This window comes from Salvelinus namaycush, chromosome 14 (assembly GCF_016432855.1).
Source record: "Salvelinus namaycush isolate Seneca chromosome 14, SaNama_1.0, whole genome shotgun sequence".
NCBI lineage: Eukaryota > Metazoa > Chordata > Actinopteri > Salmoniformes > Salmonidae > Salvelinus > Salvelinus namaycush.
In genome coordinates, this window is record NC_052320.1 from 14,660,745 (window position 1) to 14,686,010 (window position 25,266).

At 46.4% G+C, this 25,266-nt stretch overlaps 1 protein-coding gene across 1 annotated transcript in view; it reads right to left on the reverse strand.

Moving 5' to 3' along the window:
- plxna1a (plexin A1a) overlaps positions 1–25,266 on the reverse strand; it is a 238,802-nt gene that overhangs the window by 109,191 nt on the left and 104,345 nt on the right. Inside the window, exon 3 of the mRNA XM_039008029.1 lies at positions 5,627–5,758. Within this exon, the coding sequence (XP_038863957.1) occupies positions 5,627–5,758 (132 nt within the window). The remainder of the gene's footprint in view (positions 1–5,626; positions 5,759–25,266) is intronic.

Genomic DNA, 25,266 nt, shown 5'->3' on the forward strand with positions numbered 1-25,266 from the left:
TAGAGCAGCTAGGCTCAGTAGTCCCCTACTCCTCCCAGCTAACACAGCTGCACCACAGAGGACATAACTACTGCAGCCACCCAGGGAAATACCTTCACACACTACCTAACCCTCACAGTATTGCTGAATGTGTGTATCGCCCACTTCTTAAAATCTGTTTCCCTCTAGAGGGTTGAATGTTGGGTATTGTTAAAGAGGCTGTAAAAGACATGTCCCATGTATTGGCTGTGTCCAGGGTTGAGCTCTGGCTAAATCTCTGGCTGTGGTGGAGACAGAGCGTGAGAGAGAGAGAGAGAGAGAGGTTTCATGTTTAACATTGCTGCTTGGACTTGGCCGTGTGGTGATCGAACTCTATGTCAAGGCCACTCAAATGGAATCCATTTGTATCAATTACAGCCCATCTTTGCTATAAAGATTTAGACACATGGAAGTCGATTAGCTGTAATTGCTGGGAAACTGCAGCGAGTCAAACTATAGCGTGTGTGTCTGTGCTGGAGCTATGGCCCTGTAGTGGTCGTTATGGTAGCAGAGATAAGATAACATGAGACAGTAACATCATCTAACACTGCATTTCCACTGGATCTCTTATCACTCTCTATCTGTAGGAAGGTTACTGTAAAGCTACTGTAAAGTGTCACAGATAGAGAGAGGGTGGTCAGTGGCTGGGGAAATAACATAGACTACATACTGATATGGCAGGGGCAGTTTTCTGCATCTGAATATAAGGCCAGACAATGTACAGTACAGTACAGTACAGAGAGATACTATGTAGTACAGTACAGTACAGAGAGATACTATGTAGTACAGTGCAGTACAGTACAGAGAGAGATACTATGTAGTACAGTGCAGTACAGTACAGAGAGAGATACTATGTAGTACAGTGCAGTACAGTACAGAGAGAGATACTATGTAGTACAGTACAGTACAGAGAGAGATAATATGTAGTACAGTGCAGTACAGAGAGAGATACTATGTAGTACAGTACAGTACAGAGATAGATACTATGTAGTACAGTACAGAGAGAGATACTATGTAGTACAGTACAGAGATAGATACTATGTAGTACAGTACAGAGAGAGATACTATGTAGTACAGAGAGATAGATACTATGTAGTACAGAGAGAGAGAGATACTATGTAGTACAGTACAGAGAGAGATACTATGTAGTACAGTACAGTACAGAGATAGATACTATGTAGTACAGTACAGTACAGTACAGAGAGAGATACTATGTAGTACAGTACAGTACAGAGAGAGATACTATGTAGTACAGTACAGTACAGAGATAGATACTATGTAGTACAGTACAGTACAGTACAGAGAGAGATACTATGTAGTACAGTGCAGTACAGTACAGAGAGAGATACTATGTAGTACAGTGCAGTACAGTACAGAGAGAGATACTATGTAGTACAGTACAGTACAGAGAGAGATAATATGTAGTACAGTGCAGTACAGAGAGAGATACTATGTAGTACAGTACAGTACAGAGATAGATACTATGTAGTACAGTACAGAGAGAGATACTATGTAGTACAGTACAGAGATAGATACTATGTAGTACAGTACAGAGAGAGATACTATGTAGTACAGAGAGATAGATACTATGTAGTACAGAGAGAGAGAGATACTATGTAGTACAGTACAGAGAGAGATACTATGTAGTACAGTACAGTACAGAGATAGATACTATGTAGTACAGTACAGTACAGTACAGAGAGAGATACTATGTAGTACAGTACAGTACAGAGATAGATACTATGTAGTACAGTACAGTACAGTACAGAGAGAGATACTATGTAGTACAGTGCAGTACAGTACAGAGAGAGATACTATGTAGTACAGTACAGTACAGAGAGAGATACTATGTAGTACAGTACAGTGCAGAGAGAGATACTATGTAGTGCAGTACAGAGAGAGATACTATGTAGTACACTACAGAGATAGATACTATGTAGTACAGTACAGAGAGAGATACTATGTAGTACAGAGAGATAGATACTATGTAGTACAGTACAGAGAGAGAGAGATACTATGTACTACAGTACAGAGAGAGATACTATGTAGTACAGTACAGTACAGAGATATATACTATGTAGTACAGTACAGTACAGAGAGAGATACTATGTAGTACAGTACAGTGAGATACTATGTAGTACAGTACAGAGAGAGAGAGATACTATGTAGTGCAGTACAGAGAGATATACTATGTAGTACAGTACAGTACAGAGAGAGATACTATGTAGTACAGAGAGATAGATACTATGTAGTACAGTACAGAGAGAGAGAGATACTATGTAGTACAGTACAGTACAGAGAGAGATACTATGTAGTACAGTACAGTACAGAGAGAGATACTATGTAGTACAGTACAGTGATATATACTATGTAGTACAGTACAGAGATATATACTATGTAGTACAGTACAGAGATAGATACTATGTAGTGCAGTACAGAGAGATACTATGTAGTGCAGTACAGAGAGAGATACTATGTAGTACAGAGAGATATTTACATTTACATTTAAGTCATTTAGCAGACGCTCTTATCCAGAGCGACTTACAAATTGGAAAGTTCATACATATTCATCCTGGTCCCCCCGTGGGAAATGAACCCACAACCCTGGCGTTGCAAGCGCCATGCTCTACCAACTGAGCCACACGGGATATATACTATGTAGTACAGTACAGAGAGATAGATACTATGTAGTGCAGTACAGAGAGATAGATACTATGTAGTGCAGTACAGAGAGAGATACTATGTAGTACAGAGAGATAGATACTATGTAGTGCAGTACAGAGAGAGATACTATGTAGTACAGAGAGATAGATACTATGTAGTACAGTACAGAGGGGGAGATACTATGTAGTACAGTACAGAGATAGATACTATGTAGTACAGTACAGTACAGTACAGAGAGATAGATAGATACTATGTAGTACAGTACAGAGAGAGATACTATGTAGTACAGTAAAGAGAGAGATACTATGTAGTACAGTACAGTACAGAGATATATACTATGTAGTACAGTACAGTACAGAGATAGATACTATGTAGTACAGTACAGAGAGAGATACTACGTAGTACAGTACAGAGAGAGAGAGATACTATGTAGTGCAGTACAGAGAGAGATACTATGTAGTACAGTACAGTACAGTACAGAGAGAGATACTATATAGTACAGTACAGAGAGAGATACTACGTAGTACAGTACAGTACAGAGATACATACTATGTAGTACAGTACAGTACAGAGAGAGATACTATGTAGTACAGTAAAGAAAGAGATACTATGTAGTACAGTACAGAGAGAGAGATACTATGTAGTACAGTACAGAGAGAGAGAGATACTATGTAGTGCAGTACAGAGAGAGATACTATGTAGTACAGTACAGTACAGAGAGAGATACTATGTAGTACAGTACAGTACAGAGAGAGATAATATGTAGTACAGTACAGTACAGAGAGAGATACTATGTAGTACAGTACAGTACAGAGAGATACTATATAGTACGTGCACAGAGATATACTATGTACTACAGTACAGTACAGAGAGAGAGATACTATGTAGTACAGTACAGTACAGAGAGAGAGATACTATGTAGTACAGTATAGAGCGAGAGATAGTATGTAGTACAGCACAAAGAGAGAGATACTATGTAGTACAGTACAGTACAGTACAGATAGAGTACTATGTAGTACAGTACACCGAGAGATACTATGTAGTACAGTACAGCGAGAGATACTATGCAGTACAGTACAGAAAGAGATACTATATAGTACGTGCACAGAGAGAGATACTATGTAGTACAGTACAGTACAGAGGGAGATACTATGTAGTACAGTACAGTACAGAGAGAGATACTATGTAGTAAAGTACAGAGAAAGATACTATGTAGTACAGTACAGAGAGATAATATGTAGTACAGAGAGATACACTATGTAGTTCAAAACAGAGAGATACTATGTAAAGCAGCAGTGTATCCCATAAGTACTCTCTCTGGGGATGCTATATGACTAATGCAGAGTTCTCATCTTGCTCTGTACATATTCTGCCATATAAATAAAACTGTCATGTTCAAATACAGGAAGAAATCTTTCCCCTGGTGCAAGAGTAAAGGGCCTGTCCCCCATATGGAAGGAGATTCATATTCATGCTATCAATTAGGACACATGGAGGTGTACGGTACGGAGCGGGGGAGTGTAGAGCAGAATATACACACAGGCTGTACTGAATAGTGCTCTGGGTTTAATTCATATACACCATCCACTGAGTCACATAACAGGCATTGTGCACCACACATTTTTATGGTTATTCTACCTCTCCTTTTTTCCCTCATTTACCGTTTTTCTCCTCCTCCTCTACCCCTCAAACGTGGAGGTTAAACGGCACTGGCTGATATTCCCCCGAGGACAGGCGCCGCGTTTGTGGCAGAGGCCGTCACGCTTGGACGGAGCCCGCCTCCCAAATCATTTGATGGAAAATGGCTATTGATATTCAGTCATCAGTTTCTGGGGATGTCGGGGGTGGGGTGTGGGGGGGCTGCAGGCTTGGCGGTGTTATGATGGAGTGCACGGTAACCTGTCTGTCTGTCCCGTAAGTAAGGCCTTATCAGGAAAACGTATCCCTGTTCAGATAGAGTGTCACAGGGTGTCACAGAGTCAGGCAGTGTCACAGAGCCAGGCGGTGTCACAGAGCCAGGCAGTGTCACAGAGACAGGCGGTATCACAGAGACAGGCGGTGTCACAGAGCCAGGCGGTGTCAAAGAGCTTGACAGTCCTTACTTCTGTCACCTCATGTCACTATGCCTCAGAGCAGCCAGGAGACATAAACACACACATACAGCTCTGACATATATTAATGTAATACTGCATAGCCATCAAGAGAAGGGCTGGGAGGAGAGGGTGATGGGGGCTGAAGGGAGGGGGAGAGGGGGCCACGGGGTGTTAAATAGCAATCCAGAGGAGTGAGAGGGGCATTTTGAAGAAGCCGCTTCAATTTAAACCCCCGAGATGAATCCTTAGCGGTAAGCCTTGGTGGCCCCTAATCTCGCATCACCCTGCTAACCAATTCCATCTCTTCTATTCTGATAAAGAGAGAGAGGCTGGGAAGGGGAGGAAGAATAGAGGGGTGGTGGGGGGAGCCCCCAGTAATGATGGAGGAAACGTCTTTAATGAGTGTTCAAGAGGAGGCCCTCCAGTTAGAGCTTAGGGGAGAAACCACATGAAAGAACAGAGAGATCAGGGAGAAAAGGAGAAGGAGAAGAGGGTACAAATAACTGGGGAAGAGGGGAGATTTCTCTTTCCGCTGGTGATTTGGTTAAGAGGGGGATTTGGACACTAATTCCATCAATGGGGATCACAGAGAGACCCCCTTTCCGTTGCCTGTGATGAGGGGTGCTGACTGGGGGAGGAACATTTGTGAGTGGAGAGGGGGTTGGGCAGGGGGGCTGGCTCAGTGCTAGAAATCAAACGGAAGCAATCACAAAGAGTAGCTGGAGTGTCTGACACAGAAAAACCCCACACAAACACACATGCGCACTTAACGTTTACGCTTGTGTAAATGTGAGTGTTTGTTGGTGATAGTGTGTTTTTACACACAGCGTGTGTGTGTGCCAAGCTTGTACCTGTTTGTCTGTGAGGGCATAGATGTGCTGGTGGTCTGGGCTGAAGAGCAGGTCTCTGTGGATGGGACTCCCCTCGTTCACCGCCACGTTCTCATACAGCATGGCAGGTTGGTTGACAGAGTTCACCAGGATCTGAAACACACAGTAGTCGTCAGTACATTTACAGCACAGGACAGCTGTCAGTTCAGTACAGTCCATACTTTTACTGTACATATGCTATAGGAAGAAGGCAGAACAGGTAGAAAGTGAAGTATGGCAGATAGTCTCTGTAATGGTGAGACTTGTCAAATAAAAGTGGATTGTGTGTAATGTTAGTGACAGAATGATAGAGCACTGTGGAGCTTCCCAGCCACAACATAAAGGAAACCAAAGGCCTCTGTAAATCTGACAGTCCATTTCTGCTCCACAACCATAAATCATCAGACAACTCCACACGCTGCTGCTGTTGTTGCTGCACTCTGCCCCCCAAACTACAGAGAGAAAACTCTCCTCTCTTTCTCACACACACACACACACACACACCACACACACACACACACACACACACACACACACACACACACACACACACACACACACACACACACACACACACACACACACACACACACACACACACACACACACACACACACACACTCAAGCTCTCTCTCCTCTCAAACACACACACAAACAAATGCACAGACACACACATACCCTGTCCTGACCTACTGTTCCATTTCTGCACAACTAAGTCTCAGTTTGTCCATGTTGTTATTATTACAAAATAATGATCTGAGCTTTGTAATGGCTGATGCATAAGAACGACCTACGTCGAACCAGGTACTCAAAATACCAAAACAAAGGTCAAATACATATTCAACTATTCTGCCTCCAGAAATGCCTCCCTGTACAGTAGAAGCTCTTTGTATAATAATAATAATCAATCAGATTTGTGTTGCCCTTTCATGTGTTTGACTGGTTGCCAGGGGCTAGCAGCAGAAGCAGCAGTAGCAGCTATTACTGACTGTATTTACTGTTGGGTTTGTCCTTAGAGTGCAACAGCCTGCCGGTCTCCTTCCTGAGTCTGTTATGTCCCACTGGAGACCTGCCTGCCTGGCTATAGCTATCATCACCAGACACTGCAGTCTCCCTGCTTAGGGTCTAGTGGATAATACAGGCATTTAGCTAACACACAGCACTGGATCTTACTACCCCTATTTTAAGGGGAGGGCTTGGTTAGGGGAGACTAATGTGCTAAATCAACTGGTACTTGGACAATAACAACAGCTGCCACCCCCACACACACACACCATTTGATGTTGATGTGAGGTCGGGGGAGTGTGACCTCCCTGTTCCCTTGTATTTCAGGCTCTAATTATGTACTCGGTCCACGTCCCAGGTCAGCTTGATTAATGGCCTGCCTTCTGTCTACCACTCTGCCTGGGCACCAGGGAGGATATTACCTGGCTGGGCCCGATGACACCAGTACTACCATCATCTCCACCAGACCCAGACCCAGACCCGGAGCCCCACCCCACCACAAAGAAACGGATAAAACAACACCTCACGGCACAACGTGGACTGAGTAATGGACACACACACACACACTCTAACACACTCACTCTACACACACACAATGTAATATTGTAGTATTTTATTGTACATTTGTAATAACAGAGTAATAATGTGTCACGACGTGGCCTTTTGGGTGTATATCGTGACCCCCCTTCTCACTCGCTCTCTCTCCCACGTCAGGTTTTACAACGGTCATAAATACCTGGTTGAAACTGCCATGCAGTATTGAGAGAGAGAGTCTACCAGAATAAGTGTTCAAAACTCCTAATCCCCAAATTGGGAGAACTAAACAATATTTCTACTTTTGAGAATGTGGGAATGGTCCATGGACACTTAAGGGACAGTCATGTCGAGTGTGTTTCATTTGGTGATCTCATGAAGGACAGGAAACACACATAACTGTATCTCTTAAAGTGTACATTTCCCAGCTGTCAGGTTTACATCTAAATATTGTGAAAATATATGATTGAATATGAAACTATGTGTGAGAAGATGTAATGTCACGTTGGCCTTCTAAACGAGATACTTGTTTAGTTATAAAGTTTTAACTAGTCAGTGGCCACACCCCCATGAGCCCAGACATTACATCATGCGTCATAGAACCGCCCCTTTTTCCACAGAGTATAAAACCCACTTCCTACAAAATGTACATTAAGTCAGAGAACGCCGGGACAGAGTCCCCACGTTGGAATGGATACAATTCTATAGATCATTAGACCATACAGCTATAGTTTTGGCTACACGGCTGGAAATGGTTAAACTCTGAGACTATCGATCACTACAGAATAAGAGCAAATCTTAGACGTATAATTACTAGTCTGCAGCTAGAAATTACGTAAGTCTAGTATGAGAATACCGACAACCACGGAAGCATCTTGTCACGATTGTCGTTGGTGGAAGAAGGTGAAGACCAAAGCGCAGCGTGGTAAGTGTTCATTATTTTAATAAACAACTGAACACTGAACAAAACAACAAAAACGACAAACGAACAGTCCTGTAAGGTGACGAAAAACACTAAACAGAAAATAACCACCCACAAACAAAAGTGGGAAAACAGGCTACCTAAGTATGGCTCTCAATCAGAGACAACGATAGACAGCTGCCTCTGATTGAGAACCATACCAGGCCAAACACATAGAAATAGAAAACCTAGACCTACAACATAGAATACCCACCCACATCACACCCTGACCAAACTAAAAATAGAAACATACAAAGCAATCTACGGTCAGGGCGTGACACATCTATTCTAAGAACATGGTACGCCTGACGTAACCATTACAACAGACACTATCCAGAGCCGCGGAAAAAGCTACAACCACTAAAGACATTGTGATTTATGGGGAAGTTAACCAGAGACTCTCTGATGAACTGACTCTCCAGCAGACTGACCGCAATTCAAAAAACGACATACGGGTGTAAATATATACATTGCAATTAATCTCGAATGAGCGGCCGTTCAAGTGCAAATGTCACGAATCCCGTTTCCTGAGTCTGTTTTTTGCCTGTGTTCTGTCCTGGAGTGTTTTTTCCGGCGTCCTGGAACGCACCCTGTCTGGTTGCCGGGCAATGTAGCCAGTTGGGAGAGTTCTGATTACCCGCACCTGTATCCCATCAGCTATCTGCACACCTGGTCCTGATCATCATCTCTCCTCTTCTTAAGCCCGGACCTGACATCCATTCCCTGCCGGATCGTTAGCCATGAACAGTATGTTGTGCCCACGAACCAGCCTCCAGTTGATAGAGTTTGTTTTGTTTTGTTTTGTTGTTTTGTACGTCTTGCTTGCCTTTAACTTACCTCCGTTTGTTCTGTCTACAGCCATTCACCCGGAACCCATATCCCATCCCTGTCTGCTCGTCGCCAGTTTTTGTTTATCCCTTGGATCTGCCTATCCAATCCCATCAACACACCTCCGCTGCCCGCTCCACCACCTGGAACTATCTACCTCCACGTTCTCATTTATTAATAAATACTCACCATCTTCATACTCACCTTGTCCTGGTCTGCTTCTGGGTCCAATTTTGGTAAACCCTGACAGAACGATCCGGACAGCGATGAACCCAGCGGACCTGGACTCCGTTTGCCATGCAATTACCCAGCAGGAGAAGATGTTGGGACAACACAACACGGCGCTACACGAGATAGCGGGTTCAATCCGGAACTTATCGGCTAGCTTAACGAGTATCCAGGATCAGCTCAGTTTGCCGGCGGATCATCCACCACCTGTTTCACCCATATCACCTGCCGATTCGGGAGCGGGTTCCTTCCGTGAGCCCAAGGTTCCGACACCGGATAAGTACGAGGGAGATTTGGGAGGATGCCGTTCATTTCTTTTGCAGTGTGGGTTAGTTTTTGATCTGCAGCCCTACTCTTACGCCACAGATAAGGCTAGGATAGCTTTTGTTATTGAGCTGCTGCGTGGTAGAGCTCTGGAATGGGCTTCAGCCGTTTGGGAACGACGGGACACCTGCATGACGTCATACCAGGGTTTCACGGCAGAGATGAGAAAGCTTTTTGACCATCCAGTCCGAGGTAAGGACGCAGCTAAACGTTTGTTCTCTCTTCGCCAAGGAGCTCGCAGTGTGGCAGACTTTGTGATTGAATTCAGGACATTGGCTGTGGAGAGTGGTTGGAATGAGGAATCACTACAAGCGGCTTTTTACCAGGGGTTGTCGGAGCAACTCAAGGACGAGCTGATCTCCTATCCAGAGCCTAGTGACCTAGACAGTTTGGTCACCTTAGCTATTCGGGTAGATAATAGAGTCCGAGAGAGAAGGAGGGAGAAGCAGTGGGGTCCGTCTAATCAATCTGAGACTCGGTTACCATTCGGGTCAGGAAGTGGACCAGAACGTGTTGATCATTATTCCCCACACAGGATTAGTGGAGGGGTCTTGCCGTCAGATCCTGAACCCATGCTTATAGGGCGACACGGGTTAACTAAGGTGGAGCGCCAACGTAGACGTGAGACCAACAGCTGCCTCTACTGTGGTAGCTCGGGACATTACATCTCCGCTTGTCCTCAGCGCCCGTTAAACTGCCCGGCTCGCTAGTTTTGGGAGGTCTTTTAGCGAGCCAGTTTCAACCTCTCAAGAACCCTGTCAGACCCTGTTTTCCTGCGACCCTCATGAATAAGAATCAGAGTTTAGCGATGAACGCTTTTATCGATTCAGGTGTCGATGGCAGCTTTATTGATGCCGATTTGGTGGAACAGCTGGGGCTTTCCAAGGAGCAATTGCCGAAAGCCATTGAAGCTACCACTCTGAACGGCAGTAGTCTGGCACGGATCACGATGAGGACTGAACCGGTTAAGATGTTGTTGTCGGGGAATCATTCAGAAGTTATCTCCTTCTTCATTTTGTCCTCGCCCCATGTTCCCCTGGTTCTTGGTTACCCCTGGCTGAGAGAACACAATCCCTCGGTTGATTGGGTGACGGGTAGGGTAACTAGTTGGAGCATTGAGTGTCATGCTAACTGCCTTAGGACTGCCTGTTCTCATGCTATCCCCAGTCAGGGCAGTGAGTCTGCTCCCCCTGATTTGTCCCTGGTTCCAGAAATATATCACGATTTGGGTGAAGTATTCAGTAAGCAGAAGGCTCTGTCACTTCCTCCCCACCGACCTTATGACTGTGCGATTAAGCTGTTCCCTGGAGCTGCCTTTCCCAAGGGACGATTATACAGTATCTCTCGACCTGAGCGTGAGGCCTTGGAGACCTACATCAAGGAGTCTCTAGCTGCAGGTCTCATTCGCCCCTCGTCATCACCCCTGGGAGCAGGATTCTTTTTTGTGAGCAAGAAGGATGGCTCACTTCGACCGTGTATTGATTATCGGGGTTTGAATGATATTACGGTCAAAAACAAGTATCCCCTGCCCTTGATGAGCTCTGCGTTCGACTCATTACAGGGTGCTACGGTGTTTACGAAGCTTGACCTACGCAATGCTTATCATTTGGTTCGGATCAAAGAGGGGGACGAGTGGTTGACTGGGTTCAATACACCTATGGGACATTTCGAGTACCAGGTGATGCCGTTTGGACTGACCAACGCTCCTGCTGTGTTCCAAAGTATGGTGAAGGACGTGCTGAGAGATATGATTGGTATTTTTGTGTTCGTTTACCTGGATGAGATCCTCATCTTCTCGAGGGAGCTTTCTAGCCACGTCCAGCATGTCAAGCAGGTCCTGCAGCGGTTATTGGAGAACCGTCTGTTCGTGAAGGCTGAGAAGTGTGATTTTCACGCCCACACTACGTCCTTCCTCGGGTACATCATCTCCAGGGGAGAGATCAAGATGGACCAAGAGAAGGTTCGGGCGGTTCGGGATTGGGGCCAGCCCGGTACGAGATTGCAGCTCCAGAGATTCCTGGGATTTGCGAACTTCTATCGGAGGTTTATCCGGGATTACAGCCGGGTGGCCGCTCCTCTTACTGCCTTGACGTCTTGTACCAGGAATTTCTGTTGGACTCCTGAGGCAGACCGAGCATTTCTGGACTTGAAGAGCCGATTCACCAACGCCCCGATTCTCTCTCAACCTGACACTTCCCGTCAGTTTGTTGTTGAGGTGGACGCGTCTGATGTGGGGGTGGGCGCCATCCTGTCCCAGCGTAGCTCTACTGACGGTAAACTCCATCCCTGCGCCTTCTACTCTTGTCGTCTTTCACCAGCTGAGAGAAACTACGATGTGGGTAACCGGGAGCTTCTCGCTGTGAAGCTTGCCTTGGAGGAGTGGCGTCACTGGTTGGAGGGAGCGGAGCAACCGTTTGTGGTCTGGACGGACCACAAGAATCTGGCTTACGTGCAATCGGCTAAACGTCTCAACTCCCGTCAGGCCAGGTGGGCGTTGTTTTTTGGACGTTTCAATTTTTCCCTGACGTTCCGACCTGGGTCGAAGAACGGCAAAGCGGACGCCTTGTCCCGGATGTTCTCCAAGACGGATGAGAGTGGGGCCAAGACTGAGACGATTCTTCCCCAGAACCTTGTCGTGGGAGCCGTTACATGGAGGATTGAGGAGGATGTGATGGCGGCCCTTCGGACGCAGCCCGGCCCCGGTAACGGTCCACCCGGTCGGTTGTTCGTGCCTGAGTCGGTCCGTTCTGCTGTCCTTCAGTGGTCCCACGCCAGCAAGATAGCTTGTCACCCTGGCGTTGCTCGGACTATGGCGCTACTGCGCAGACGATTTTGGTGGCCTGCCATGGGAGAAGATACCCGGAGGTTTGTTGCCGCATGTCCTGTTTGTGCGCAGAACAAGAGTACCAATCGGCCCAGCTCTGGGCTTCTTCACCCCCTACCTATTCCTCGGCGACCTTGGTCGCATCTGGCCCTGGATTTTGTCACGGGATTGCCCTCTTCTGTTGGGAACACGGTCATTCTGACCATTGTGGACAGATTCAGCAAGTTTGCTCATTTTGTCCCTCTCTCCAAGCTTCCATCTGCCACGGAGACGTCCGAGATCCTTGTTAGGGAGGTTTTCAGGGTCCACGGATTGCCCAGTGACATTGTTTCTGACCGTGGTCCTCAGTTTACCTCTGCTGTCTGGAGATCCTTCTGTTTGGCCATTGGAGCTACAGTCAGTCTCACTTCTGGATTTCACCCACAATCTAATGGTCAGGCGGAGAGAGCCAACCAGAAGATGGAGTCTACGCTACGTTGTCTTGTCTCCTCTGATCCCACCTCTTGGTCATCTCAATTACCCTGGGTCGAGTATGCCCATAATACCCTTCCTTCATCTGCCACTGGGATGTCCCCCTTCCAATGCCTGTACGGATACCAACCTCCCTTGTTTCCTTCTCAGGAGAGGGATCTCTCGGTTCCTTCTGTCCAGGCCCACATTCGTCGTTGCCACCGGACCTGGCATCGGGCCAGGAAGGTCCTCCTTAGAGTTTCTGACCGGTATCAGATCCAGGCGAATCGTCGCCGTATTCCTGCTCCCGCTTATACCATCGGAGATAAGGTTTGGTTGGCTACACGGGATCTTCCTCTACGGACTGAGTCGAGGAAACTGTCACCAAGGTTCATTGGTCCGTTTGTGGTGGAGAGAATCATTAACCCTGTTGTGGTCCGACTCAAATTGCCGGCAACGCTTAGAGTACACCCCACCTTTCATGTCTCCTGCCTCAAGCCGGTTCTTCTCAGTCCTCTGTTGCCCCCTCCTCCTCGTCCTCCTCCTCCTCGGATGATCGGAGGTGGTCCTGCCTACACGGTGCGCCGTATCATGGACTCCAGACGGCGGGGTCGAGGGTTCCAGTATTTAGTGGATTGGGAAGGATATGGTCCAGAGGAGAGGAGTTGGATTCCTCGGCGTCAGATCCTTGACGATGACCTGCTTTGTGACTTTTACCGCCTCCACCCTGGCGCTCCGGGTAGTCCGCCCGGTGGCGTTCGTCGGAGGGGGGGTACTGTCACGAATCCCGTTTCCTGAGTCTGTTTTTTGCCTGTGTTCTGTCCTGGAGTGTTTTTTCCGGCGTCCTGGAACGCACCCTGTCTGGTTGCCTGGCAATGTAGCCAGTTGGGAGAGTTCTGATTACCCGCACCTGTATCCCATCAGCTATCTGCACACCTGGTCCTGATCATCATCTCTCCTCTTCTTAAGCCCGGACCTGACATCCATTCCCTGCCGGATCGTTAGCCATGAACAGTATGTTGTGCCCACGAACCAGCCTCCAGTTGATAGAGTTTGTTTTGTTTTGTTGTTTTGTACGTCTTGCTTGCCTTTAACTTACCTCCGTTTGTTCTGTCTACAGCCATTCACCCGGAACCCATATCCCATCCCTGTCTGCTCGTCGCCAGTTTTTGTTTATCCCTTGGATCTGCCTATCCAATCCCATCAACACACCTCCGCTGCCCGCTCCACCACCTGGAACTATCTACCTCCACGTTCTCATTTATTAATAAATACTCACCATCTTCATACTCACCTTGTCCTAGTCTGCTTCTGGGTCCAATTTTGGTAAACCCTGACAGCAAAGGATTAACATTTCAATGAATATAATTAAACTGTGTGTAGTGAATCCATTTAGTCTTTCCCGCTCTTTCTCAGTCCCCACCCCTTTCCTTTGTCTACCAAGCCGTCATATCGGCTTCGTCCGCTAGGGACTTTTTCTTTGTATCATGTAGTAACCCAAATATCTACTGTTTGTTTGTTATATAATTCTGTGTGATTATTAAGTTAGTTAGTAAATAAATAATTAAGCCAATTTGTATATCGCTGATTCATGATTTAGGCTAGGGTTCGTGCAGATATCCAAGGGTTTGCGACGTTCAGTAATGAGAACTGATGAGGTAATAATAATTCATTCATAGAAGACTAATTAATCAGATATTCAAATATCTGAAGAGTTATTTTCGGAAAATTATAACTCTATAAATCTCAACATTTTCCATGGTGCCCCGACTTCCTAGTTAATTAACGTTTACATGATTAGTTTAATCACGTAATAATTAAACCTAGAGAACTGATTTGATATAAATGAGTATTCACATTTAATGATAGTTCAGACACAATAAATGTAATAATGTCTTGTACAATGTTTTGTTTTATTTATGATGCAGGCTGTTGTTTTGTAGAGCTGTAATTGTTTTATTTATCATGTACACTGTTGTTTTGTTGAGCTGTAATTGTTTTATTCCTGTTTGGACCCCAGGAAGAGTAGCTGCTGTCTTGGCAGCTAACGGGGATCCCAATAAATACTAAATACTAATAGAAGGGGGCTTAGACTGGGAGGGTAGGAGAGAGGAGGAGAGCGGAGGAGACCCCCCCACCTACTGACTTCCAAAGGCCTTCTGACATCAGTCAGCCTGCTCTTAGTTTTAGGAAGGTGTCCTGCCCTGAAGCTTGTATCACAGTACAGCACAGGGAAGTGATGTGGGTCAAGTGGTTCAGGAGGACACAAAGCCTGAGCAGCATGACCATCAGGCCACCGTATGGTCTCAAACTCCAGTCTCCCCAACAACTGTGTAGTGTGTAGCATCCTCCAGAGGGGCACCGCAGTCAGGGGCCATCCAGTAGACTGTGCAGGAGGAAGAAGGCAGAAAGGGATGATAAAGAGCCTAGCAGGCCTGTGATTTGTGGTAGTGTGGCTCCCTCCCTCTCCCTATAGGACGAGTCTCATTCAAGAGCTAGCGGGCCAACGCTGATAATACCAAGGACACTGCATCCTATCTCTCTCTCCTGCTCTTTCTCTTTTCCTTTTCTCTCCCTCTCTTCACTCTCTTCCAGAGAGAGGCTACCAAACTAGGATCAGCAAATACTCTTCAGGAGAAGTAGGGAGAGGGGGAACAAATGAGGAAACTTAAGACGCCTCTTTCCTCTCCCCTGATTCATACTGTACTCCGTCTGCACTAACCTACTCAAACTTCTCACTGTTACTAGCAGCCTAAAGTAAGACACGGGGCGGGGGCATATGCATTTATGTAAACAACAGCTGTCTACATACCACCACAGACAGAGGCGGGCACTAAAACCGCATTCAATGAGCTGTATTCTGCCATAAGCAAATAGGAAAACGCTCATCCAGAGGCAGTGCTCCTAGTGGCCGGTGACATTAATGCAGGGAAACTTAAATCAGTTTTACCTAATTTCTATCAGCATGTTAAATGTGCAACAAGAGGGACAAAAATTCTAGACCACCTTTACTCCACAAAGCTCTCCCTTGCCCTCCATTTGGCAAATCTGACCATAACTCTATCCTCCTGATTCCAAGCTAAAATTAAAGCAGGAAGCACCAGTGATTCGGTCTATAAAAAGTGGTCAGATGAAGCAGATGCTAAACTCCAGGACTGTTTTGCTAGCACAGACTGGAATATGTGGGGATATGTATATGTGCGGGATTCTTCCGATGGCATTGAGGAGTACACCATACTCCTCACTGGCTTCATCAATAAGTGCATCGAGTACGTCGTCCCCACAGCGACTGTACGTACATACCCCAACCAGAAGCCATGGATTACAGGCAACATTCGCACTGAGCTAAAGGGTAGAGCTGTCGCTTTCAATGAGCGGGACTCTAACCCGCAAGCCTATAAGAAGTCCCACTATGCCCTCCGACGAACCATCAAACAGGGAAAAACGTCAATACAGGACTAAGATCGAATCGTACTACACCGGCTCCAACGCTCGTCGGATAAGGAAGGGCTTGCAAACTATTACAGACTACAAAGGGAAGCACGCCCGAGAACTGCCCAGTGACACGAGCCTATCAGACAAGCTAAATAACTTCTATGCTCGCTTCGAGGCAAGATACACTGAAAAATGCATGAGAGCCTCAACTGTTCCAGACGACTGTGTGATCACACTCTCCTCAGCCGATGTGAGTAAGACCTTTAAACAGCTCAACATTCACAAGGCCTCTGGGCCAGACAGATTACCAGGACGTGTACTCCGAGCATGCGCTGACCAACTGGCAAATGTCTTCAATGACATTTTCAACTTCTCCTTGTCTGAGTCTGTAATACCAACATACCAACATCAAGCAGACCACCATAGTCCCTGTGCCCAAGAACACTAAGGTAACCTGCCTAAATGACTACCGACCCATAGCACTCACATCTGTAGCCATGAAATGCTTTGAAAGGCAGGTCATGGCTCACATCAACACCATTATCCCAGAAACCCTAGACCCACTCCAATTTGCATACTGCCCCAACAGATCCACAGATGATGCAATCTCTATTGCACTCCACACTGCCCTTTCCCACCTGGACAAAAGGAACACCTATGTGAGAATGCTATTCATTGACTACAGCTCAGCGTTCAACACCATAGTGCCCTCAAAGCGCATCACTAAGCTAAGGACCCTGAGACTAAACACCTCCCTCTGCAACTGGATCCTGGACTTCCTGACGGGCCACCCCCAGGTGTAAAGTGTAGGTAACAACACATCCACCTCGCTGATCCTTAACACGGGGGACCCTCAGGGGTGCGTACTCAGTCCCCTCCTGTACTCCCTGTTCACTCATGACTGCATGGCCAGGCAAGACTCCAACACCATCATTAAGTTTGCAGATGACGCAACAGTGGTAGGCCTAATCACAGACAACGATGAGACAGTCTATAGGGAGGAGGTCAGAGACCTGACCATGTGGTGCAAGGACAACAACCTCTCCCTCAACGTGATCAAGACAAAGGAGATGATTGTGGACTACAGGAAAAGGAGGACCGAGCACGCCCCCATTCTCATCAACGGGGCTGTAGTGGAGCAGGTTGAGAGCTTCAAGTTCCTTGGCGTCCAATTCACAAACAAACTAACATGGTCCAAGCGCACCAAGACAGTCGTGAAGAGGGTACGACAAAACCTATTCCCCCTCAGGAGACTGAAAAGATTTGGCATGGTCCTCAGATCCTCAAAAGGTTTTACAGCTGCACCATCGAGAGCATCCTGACGGGTTGCATCACTGCCTGGTATGGCAACTGTTCGGCCTCCGACCACAAGGCACTACAGAGGGTAGTGCGTACGGTCCAGTACATCACCGGTGCCAAGCTTCCTGCCATCCAGGACCTCTATACGAGGCGGTGTCAGAGGAAGGCCCTAAAACTTGTCACCCTAGTCCAGCCACCCTAGTCATAGACTGTTCTCTCTGCTACTGCACGGCAAGCGGTACCGGGACGCCAAGTCTAGGTACAAGAGGCTTCTAAACAGCTTCTACCCCCAAGCCATAAGACTCCTGAACAGCTAATCAAATGGCTACCCAGACTTTTGCATTGACCTCCCCCCACGCTGCTGCTACTCTCTGTTATTATCTACGCATAGCCACTTTAATAACTCTACCTACATGTACATAATTACCTCAATTACCTCGACACCAGTGCCCCTGAACATTGACACATTGACTATGTACCGTTACACCCTGTATATAGCCCAGCTATTGTTATTTACTGCTGCTCTTTAATTATTTGTTATTCTTATCTCTTACTTTTTTTTGGTATTTCCTTAAAATTGCATTGTTGGTTAAGGGCTTGTAAGTAAGCATTTCACTGTAAGGTGTACACCTGTTGTATTCGGCGCATGTGACAAATACAATTTGATTTGATTTGAATATTCTACTTCCAACACAAGGAATGGCTCTGAGGGAATATGTCACTCCGCCTTCCCCCTCTAATCTTACTTAAGAGGGACCCCTATGGTTAACAATTAGCCAAGCTAATAATTGAGTATGATGCATGTCCTATGATGGGAATAAATGGCCTACTCCAATCCATTTACTATAGGATCAAGGTTTCTAGCTCTACAATTGTAGCGTAAAGATATTTCATTATTTCAATATTCTGTAAGTGGTCTGAGCACAGGTCTCCTGTGCACACACACACACACACACACACACACACACACACACACACACACACACACACACACACACACACACACACACACACACACACACACACACACACACACACACACACACACACACACACACACACACACACACACACACACACACACACACACACACACACACACACACACACACACACACACAGCCAGGGCCATGCTGAGAGAGGAGAGCGCTCCACAGATTTCTCAAACAATAGCCTCTTGGACACGAGCCAGGAGTTTTGCAAGAGCGAGAGGGAGAGTGGAGAAATTCACTGCATTCAAGTCAGTCTCGCCTCATAAAGGTGTCGAGAGATATGAAGTGGGGAGGACGGTGGGCAAAAATAACAACAAATTCAATTCCTCCCGGGCTGAAGGCTTTAAATGCGGCGAGCGGCGTGTGCAGCCGAGTGACCACGGTGCTACAGCCCCGTTGAGGCTTATTGCTGTTGTCCCCACAGTAGATACCATGTCACTGGCGCTCAATCACAAGGAGAGGTCATAGCACTGCTCTGCTGGTCCAGTCAGCCACCTCCAACGCTCCACGTCAGCACAGTCCTTTGTTTACCCTAACGTCCTTATCGCCTGGAGAAGCACACACACACACACACACACACACACACACACACACACACACACACACACACACACACACACACACACACACACACACACACACACACACACACACACACACACACACACACACACACACACACATACACATAGAGTAAAGGAAATCTCCCCATCTCAATGTTATGAACCTCACACTGACAGTAAGTACAGTTGTCCAATGCAGGTGTTCCTTAGGTCAGTGTTTCCCGACCCTGGTCCTCCAGTACCCCCAGTAGCTCACATTTTTATTGGAACCCTGGACAAACACACCTCAGGGAAGAGGGATGGGTAACCTAGCTCTGTCCTACCCTGTCCCTCCTCACACCTCATGGGGTGGCAGGGTAGCCTAGTGGTTAGAGTGTTGGACTAGTAACCGAAAGGTTGCAAGTTCAAATCCCTAAGCTGACAAGGTACATATCTGTCATTCTGCCCCTGAACAGGCAGTTAACCCACTGTTCCTAGGCCGTCATTGAAAATAAGAATTTGTTCTTAACTGACTTGCCTAGTTAAACAAAAATTCAACTAATCAATGAGCTGAATGAGGTGTGTTTGTCCAGGGTTACAATGACAATGTGTACTGTTGTGGTACTGGGGGACCAGGGTTGGGAAACACTGCCTTAGTGTACATCCCTCCTCAATCAGTTTTATTGGAGTGGGAGGGACAGGGTAGGACAGAGCCATCCCTCTTCCCTGGAGGTCACCAGCAGGTCACACCTTGGCTGCTCACACGCCAACCAAACACAGCCTCAGACAAACCTTACTGTCTAGTGCAGTTCCAGAGCATCACGACTGTCTGCTAGTGACATAACCACATTAGAGTAGGTCAGTAGTGGGAGGATGATAGGAAGGGATGCACGCGCTATAACACAGCAGTAGTATGATGGCCAGTGTCAAGTGTTCCTTCTGGGATTGGATCTCCATCAGGGGTCAAAAGTCAAGCTCATTCCACTGCTGGTATCTTCCATTAGATTAGACTGGAGTGGAGTGGAGCGATGGCAGGGGCGGTGCGGGGGGAGGGGTATTCTGACTATCTGTACAGGAAGCCAGCGTTGTGGTTGCCATGCAACACAACACCTGGCAAGAAATACCTGCGGAGATTAAGACAAACGATTGACAGGTGCTTTGTCATGAGATCTCCCTCCTTTCCTCTCCCCTCCCCCTCTTCTCTCCTCCCTCCCTGCCTGTCCTGTGTCCATGCCAGACACTACAGCAACCACTGACCCTTCAAATCCCAGTTGTTGGAAATCTATTTACTCTGGCTTGGAGAGGGGCACAGAGAGACATTAGGCTAATGAAATCAAACAGGGGCACTTTCCAGATGAGACTGGAACCAATTTCATTAAGCTCCCAGTGATGTGCTGTGTGGCACCATGGGCTGTAGAGAGGATAATGGGAAGGCATGATGATCAATACCAAGGCAGAGCTCAAGTCTAATTGTCAATATTTTGTCACTTTCTCCATCTGTTTTGACTATCATAATATTTTTCACTTACAGAACAAATGTAACAATTGTGACACATGTCAAAATCCTTTGCAATGAGCAAATCATCAACAAAGCTTGCTGAAATCCACGCTCGTGGCCCCTAAGCCCACTGAATGTTTATCAGTATTTTACCACACCTGTTCAATTCAATGAGCCAAAAACATCAACCATTGTACATGGTTATTAAACTGATCACGCCCACTGTTAGACATCAGATATAATAATGAGACCTGGTACCACTGTCTGTCTCAGTCTGTGTTATATAATGATGAGACCTGGTACTACTGTCTGTCTCAGTCTGTGTTATATAATGATGAGACCTGGTACTACTGTCTGTCTCAGTCTGTGTTATATAATGATGAGACCTGGTACTACTGTCTGTCTCAGTCTGTGTTATATAATGATGAGACCTGGTACTACTGTCTGTGTCAGTCTGTGTTATATAATGATTAGACCTGGTACTACTGTCTGTCTCAGTCTGTGTTATATAATGATGAGACCTGGTACCACTGTCTGTCTCAGTCTGTGTTATATAATGATGAGACCTGGTACTACTGTCTGTCTCAGTCTGTGTTATATAATGATGAGACCTGGTACCACTGTCTGTCTCAGTCTGTGTTATATAATGATGAGACCTGGTACCACTGTCTGTCTCAGTCTGTGTTATATAATGATGAGACCTGGTACTACTGTCTGTGTCAGTCTGTGTTATATAATGATGAGACCTGGTACTACTGTCTGTGTCAGTCTGTGTTATATAATGATGAGACCTGGTACCACTGTCTGTCTCAGTCTGTGTTATATAATGATGAGACCTGGTACTACTGTCTGTGTCAGTCTGTGTTATATAATGATGAGACCTGGTACTACTGTCTGTGTCAGTCTGTGTTATATAATGATGAGACCTGGTACTACTGTCTGTCTCAGTCTGTGTTATATAATGATGAGACCTGGTACTACTGTCTGTGTCAGTCTGTGTTATATAATGATGAGACCTGGTACTACTGTCTGTCTCAGTCTGTGTTATATAATGATGAGACCTGGTACTACTGTCTGTCTCAGTCTGTGTTATATAATGATTAGACCTGGTACTACTGTCTGTCTCAGTCTGTGTTATATAATGATGAGACCTGGTACCACTGTCTGTCTCAGTCTGTGTTATATAATGATGAGACCTGGTACTACTGTCTGTCTCAGTCTGTGTTATATAATGATGAGACCTGGTACTACTGTCTGTGTCAGTCTGTGTTATATAATGATGAGACCTGGTACTACTGTCTGTCTCAGTCTGTGTTATATAATGATGAGACCTGGTACTACTGTCTGTGTCAGTCTGTGTTATATAATGATGAGACCTGGTACCACTGTCTGTGTCAGTCTGTGTTATATAATGATGAGACCTGGTACCACTGTCTGTCTCAGTCTGTGTTATATAATGATGAGACCTGGTACTACTGTCTGTGTCAGTCTGTGTTATATAATGATGAGACCTGGTACCACTGTCTGTGTCAGTCTGTGTTATATAATGATGAGACCTGGTACTACTGTCTGTCTCAGTCTGTGTTATATAATGATGAGACCTGGTACCACTGTCTGTGTCAGTCTGTGTTATATAATGATGAGACCTGGTACTACTGTCTGTGTCAGTCTGTGTTATATAATGATGAGACCTGGTACTACTGTCTGTCTCAGTCTGTGTTATATAATGATGAGACCTGGTGCTACTGTCTGTCTCAGTCTGTGTTATATAATGATGAGACCTGGTACCACTGTCTGTGTCAGTCTGTGTTATATAATGATGAGACCTGGTACCACTGTCTGTCTCAGTCTGTGTTATATAATGATGAGACCTGGTGCTACTGTCTGTCTCAGTCTGTGTTATATAATGATGAGACCTGGTACCACTGTCTGTGTCAGTCTGTGTGTGACCCTTCCTTTCTGGAGGGCATCCAGAGTATCACACACACTTGCTGACGGCACAGTCTGCATCTCCTCCTCATCACCTCCTCTGTACACACACACACACACACACACACACATACACACGGACACATGCACACACTCCTACTTACCTACACATACATTCAGCCACATCAGCGAGACAGGTATAAAGCAGACAGACAGACGGACACAGTACTGTAGCCCTATGGTAGCATGTTACAACCTGGGCCTGACGCCCGCCTCTGCTGGAGTCTGTCATTAATAATAAGAAAATAACAAGAGGCCCTTTTCTGTATGAGAGACAGAGAAAGGCATGAATACACCCCCGCTCCCTCTCCCTCCCTCTGTTTGAAGCTCCCTCCTTCATCATGGCTGCATCTGTTCTCCCCTTGTAGCGGTGGTCCTCTGGGACTGGCTGGCATGTCTCAGCCTAAACCCTCTTTAATCTTTCAGAGCCCGATGGGTAGAGTTTCTCCTGCGCCAGTCATCCCCGCTGCCATCTCCCCGCTCTGCCACTACAACCACAGCTCCGCTCGCTGCTGCTCTTGACATAACTAGGTCTTCCCGTGCATAATACAGCAGCTATCCGCTAGACTCCTGCCTTTGATATGCGGTCCTTAGAAGTGGAGATCTGCATCTGATTGAACCCAATCACTGGCTAATTAATGAGATGGAGGGGGCAACCAGCACTGCCACCACTCAGTCCTCAACACTGCCCATGTCTGCCCGGCCGTGCCAGTCGGCCGTCCCCTGATGGAAGGGAACACAGCAGCGTCTTGGCATGGCATGCAACAGACACTCTGAAACATGAGTCTCGGCGATGCAGTTTTGTGACAATGAGAGCAAGGCTCAAAGAACCAAAAGTAGGTTACATGCTGCAGGTGAATGTACAGTTATTAGGCTTCTAGTAGCTGCTGTGGTGTTTGTGTTGTGATTGAGTTGTATCTTCATTAAGAAGGGATGTTCTGTGGTGGACAGGAGAGTAAAGAGTGAAGGAAGGGATGAGAGGTTGATGAGGAAGCTGACCTACAGAGGAAAGAGGAACCAGCTCTCTGATTAAAACAACTCCAGCTGCAGCAGAGACCGGACCCCCGCTAACCAACGCTCACATCCTCTAGGTCAGGGATCATCCACTAGATCCAGCCGCGGGGCGATTTTTTCTTGAGTGGATGGTTGTAACGATTGTCTATTTCGTCCTCCTCATCGGACGAGGAGAGGCGAGAAGGATCGGACCAATATGCAGAGTGGTTCGTGCTCATGATGATTTATTAAAACCGAAACTGAACACTGAAATACAAAACAATAAACGAAGTGCAGAAAACCGAAACAGTACCGTGTGGTGAAAACACTAACACGGTAGACAAACTCCCACCAAACACACGTGAAACCCAGGCTGCCTAAGTATGATTCTCAATCAGGGACAACGATTGACAGCTGCCTCTGATTGAGAATCATACCAGGCCGAACACAAAATCCCAACATAGAAAATAACACATAGACAACCCACCCAACTCACGCCCTGACCATACTAAATAAATACAAAACAAGGGAAAACAGGTCAGGAACGTGACAATGGTCAGGGGGCCAGAATATAATTACAAATCATTTGTAGATTGCAAATTGACCGCAAGAAGCCCAAACAGATATAATATTTGACTAAAACAATCATTTAAAACCTTGCTTACATTTGTATATGATCACATATATGTCTCTATTATAGGATTATCAGGAAACTCGGGCGGCCAAATAAAATCACCCGATTTGGCCCTCCAGTTGGGCAACCCTGCACTAGGTCATCAGCATATCCCCTGACCTCTCCCAATCCATCTCTCCATTCCTTCCCTGTCATAGCACTTCATAAAAGTCTATGTAATTCATTCGCACACAGATGGAACTTATTTTATGTGGATCTAGGGCAGGCAGAGAAAACAAAGCTCCAGTGCTAGCCTACATACAGCAGGGCTCGCAGGCCCCACCAGCAGCCTCCACCAGCCCCCCACAGCAGCCCTATTATCCCTGAGGGGATTGCTGTGCCAAGAGTGGCAAGGCATGGCCATGGTAGTAACCCTCTAGAGGGCTGTGAAGGGGGAAACCAGGCTGGCCCAGAGGTGGAGGAACTAAGCAGGTCGTTGGGACCCAGGGCCGGTGAGGGGGGACAAGGACCAATCACAGGGCCTCTGGTGTAGTGGTCTCCAGACTACTGCCTAGCTCTTGTTCTCACAACCCCAGTCATAAGCATTTCATTATGACAGCCCCTAGATGAGGGCAGGGGCCTTTTCTCTGTGCTCGCTCTCGCTGCACTTCCTCCTGCAATATCTGATTTAGCTCTGGGTCTACAGTGCCGACCGGGTCCTCAGAGCACTGGAAATAATTTCATTTCTATTTCTTCCCTCCCTCAACTTGCTTCTCTCTACTTTCTTTGACATACCCGATGCACACCAGCAGTCAAGCAAAACACACTGTATGGAAAAGAATGCAAGGTTTGCCCTGCAGTCAGTAGAGAAACTACTTCTAAGCCATCTCCATTTGTCAAGAACAGTACTGTGGAACCAAGGAGCCACTATGGAACAGTCTCAGTGGTGGGGGGGTGGACTAACGGATCTCATACAGGGGGATGACACAAGCTAGAGAGAGCCTTCGGCTATGGTTTATATACAGTACATCTGCGGATGCATCCATCCATTTCTAATTCAACATTTGGGTCGTACAAAGACAACTAGGAGACTGCATCCGTTTTTAA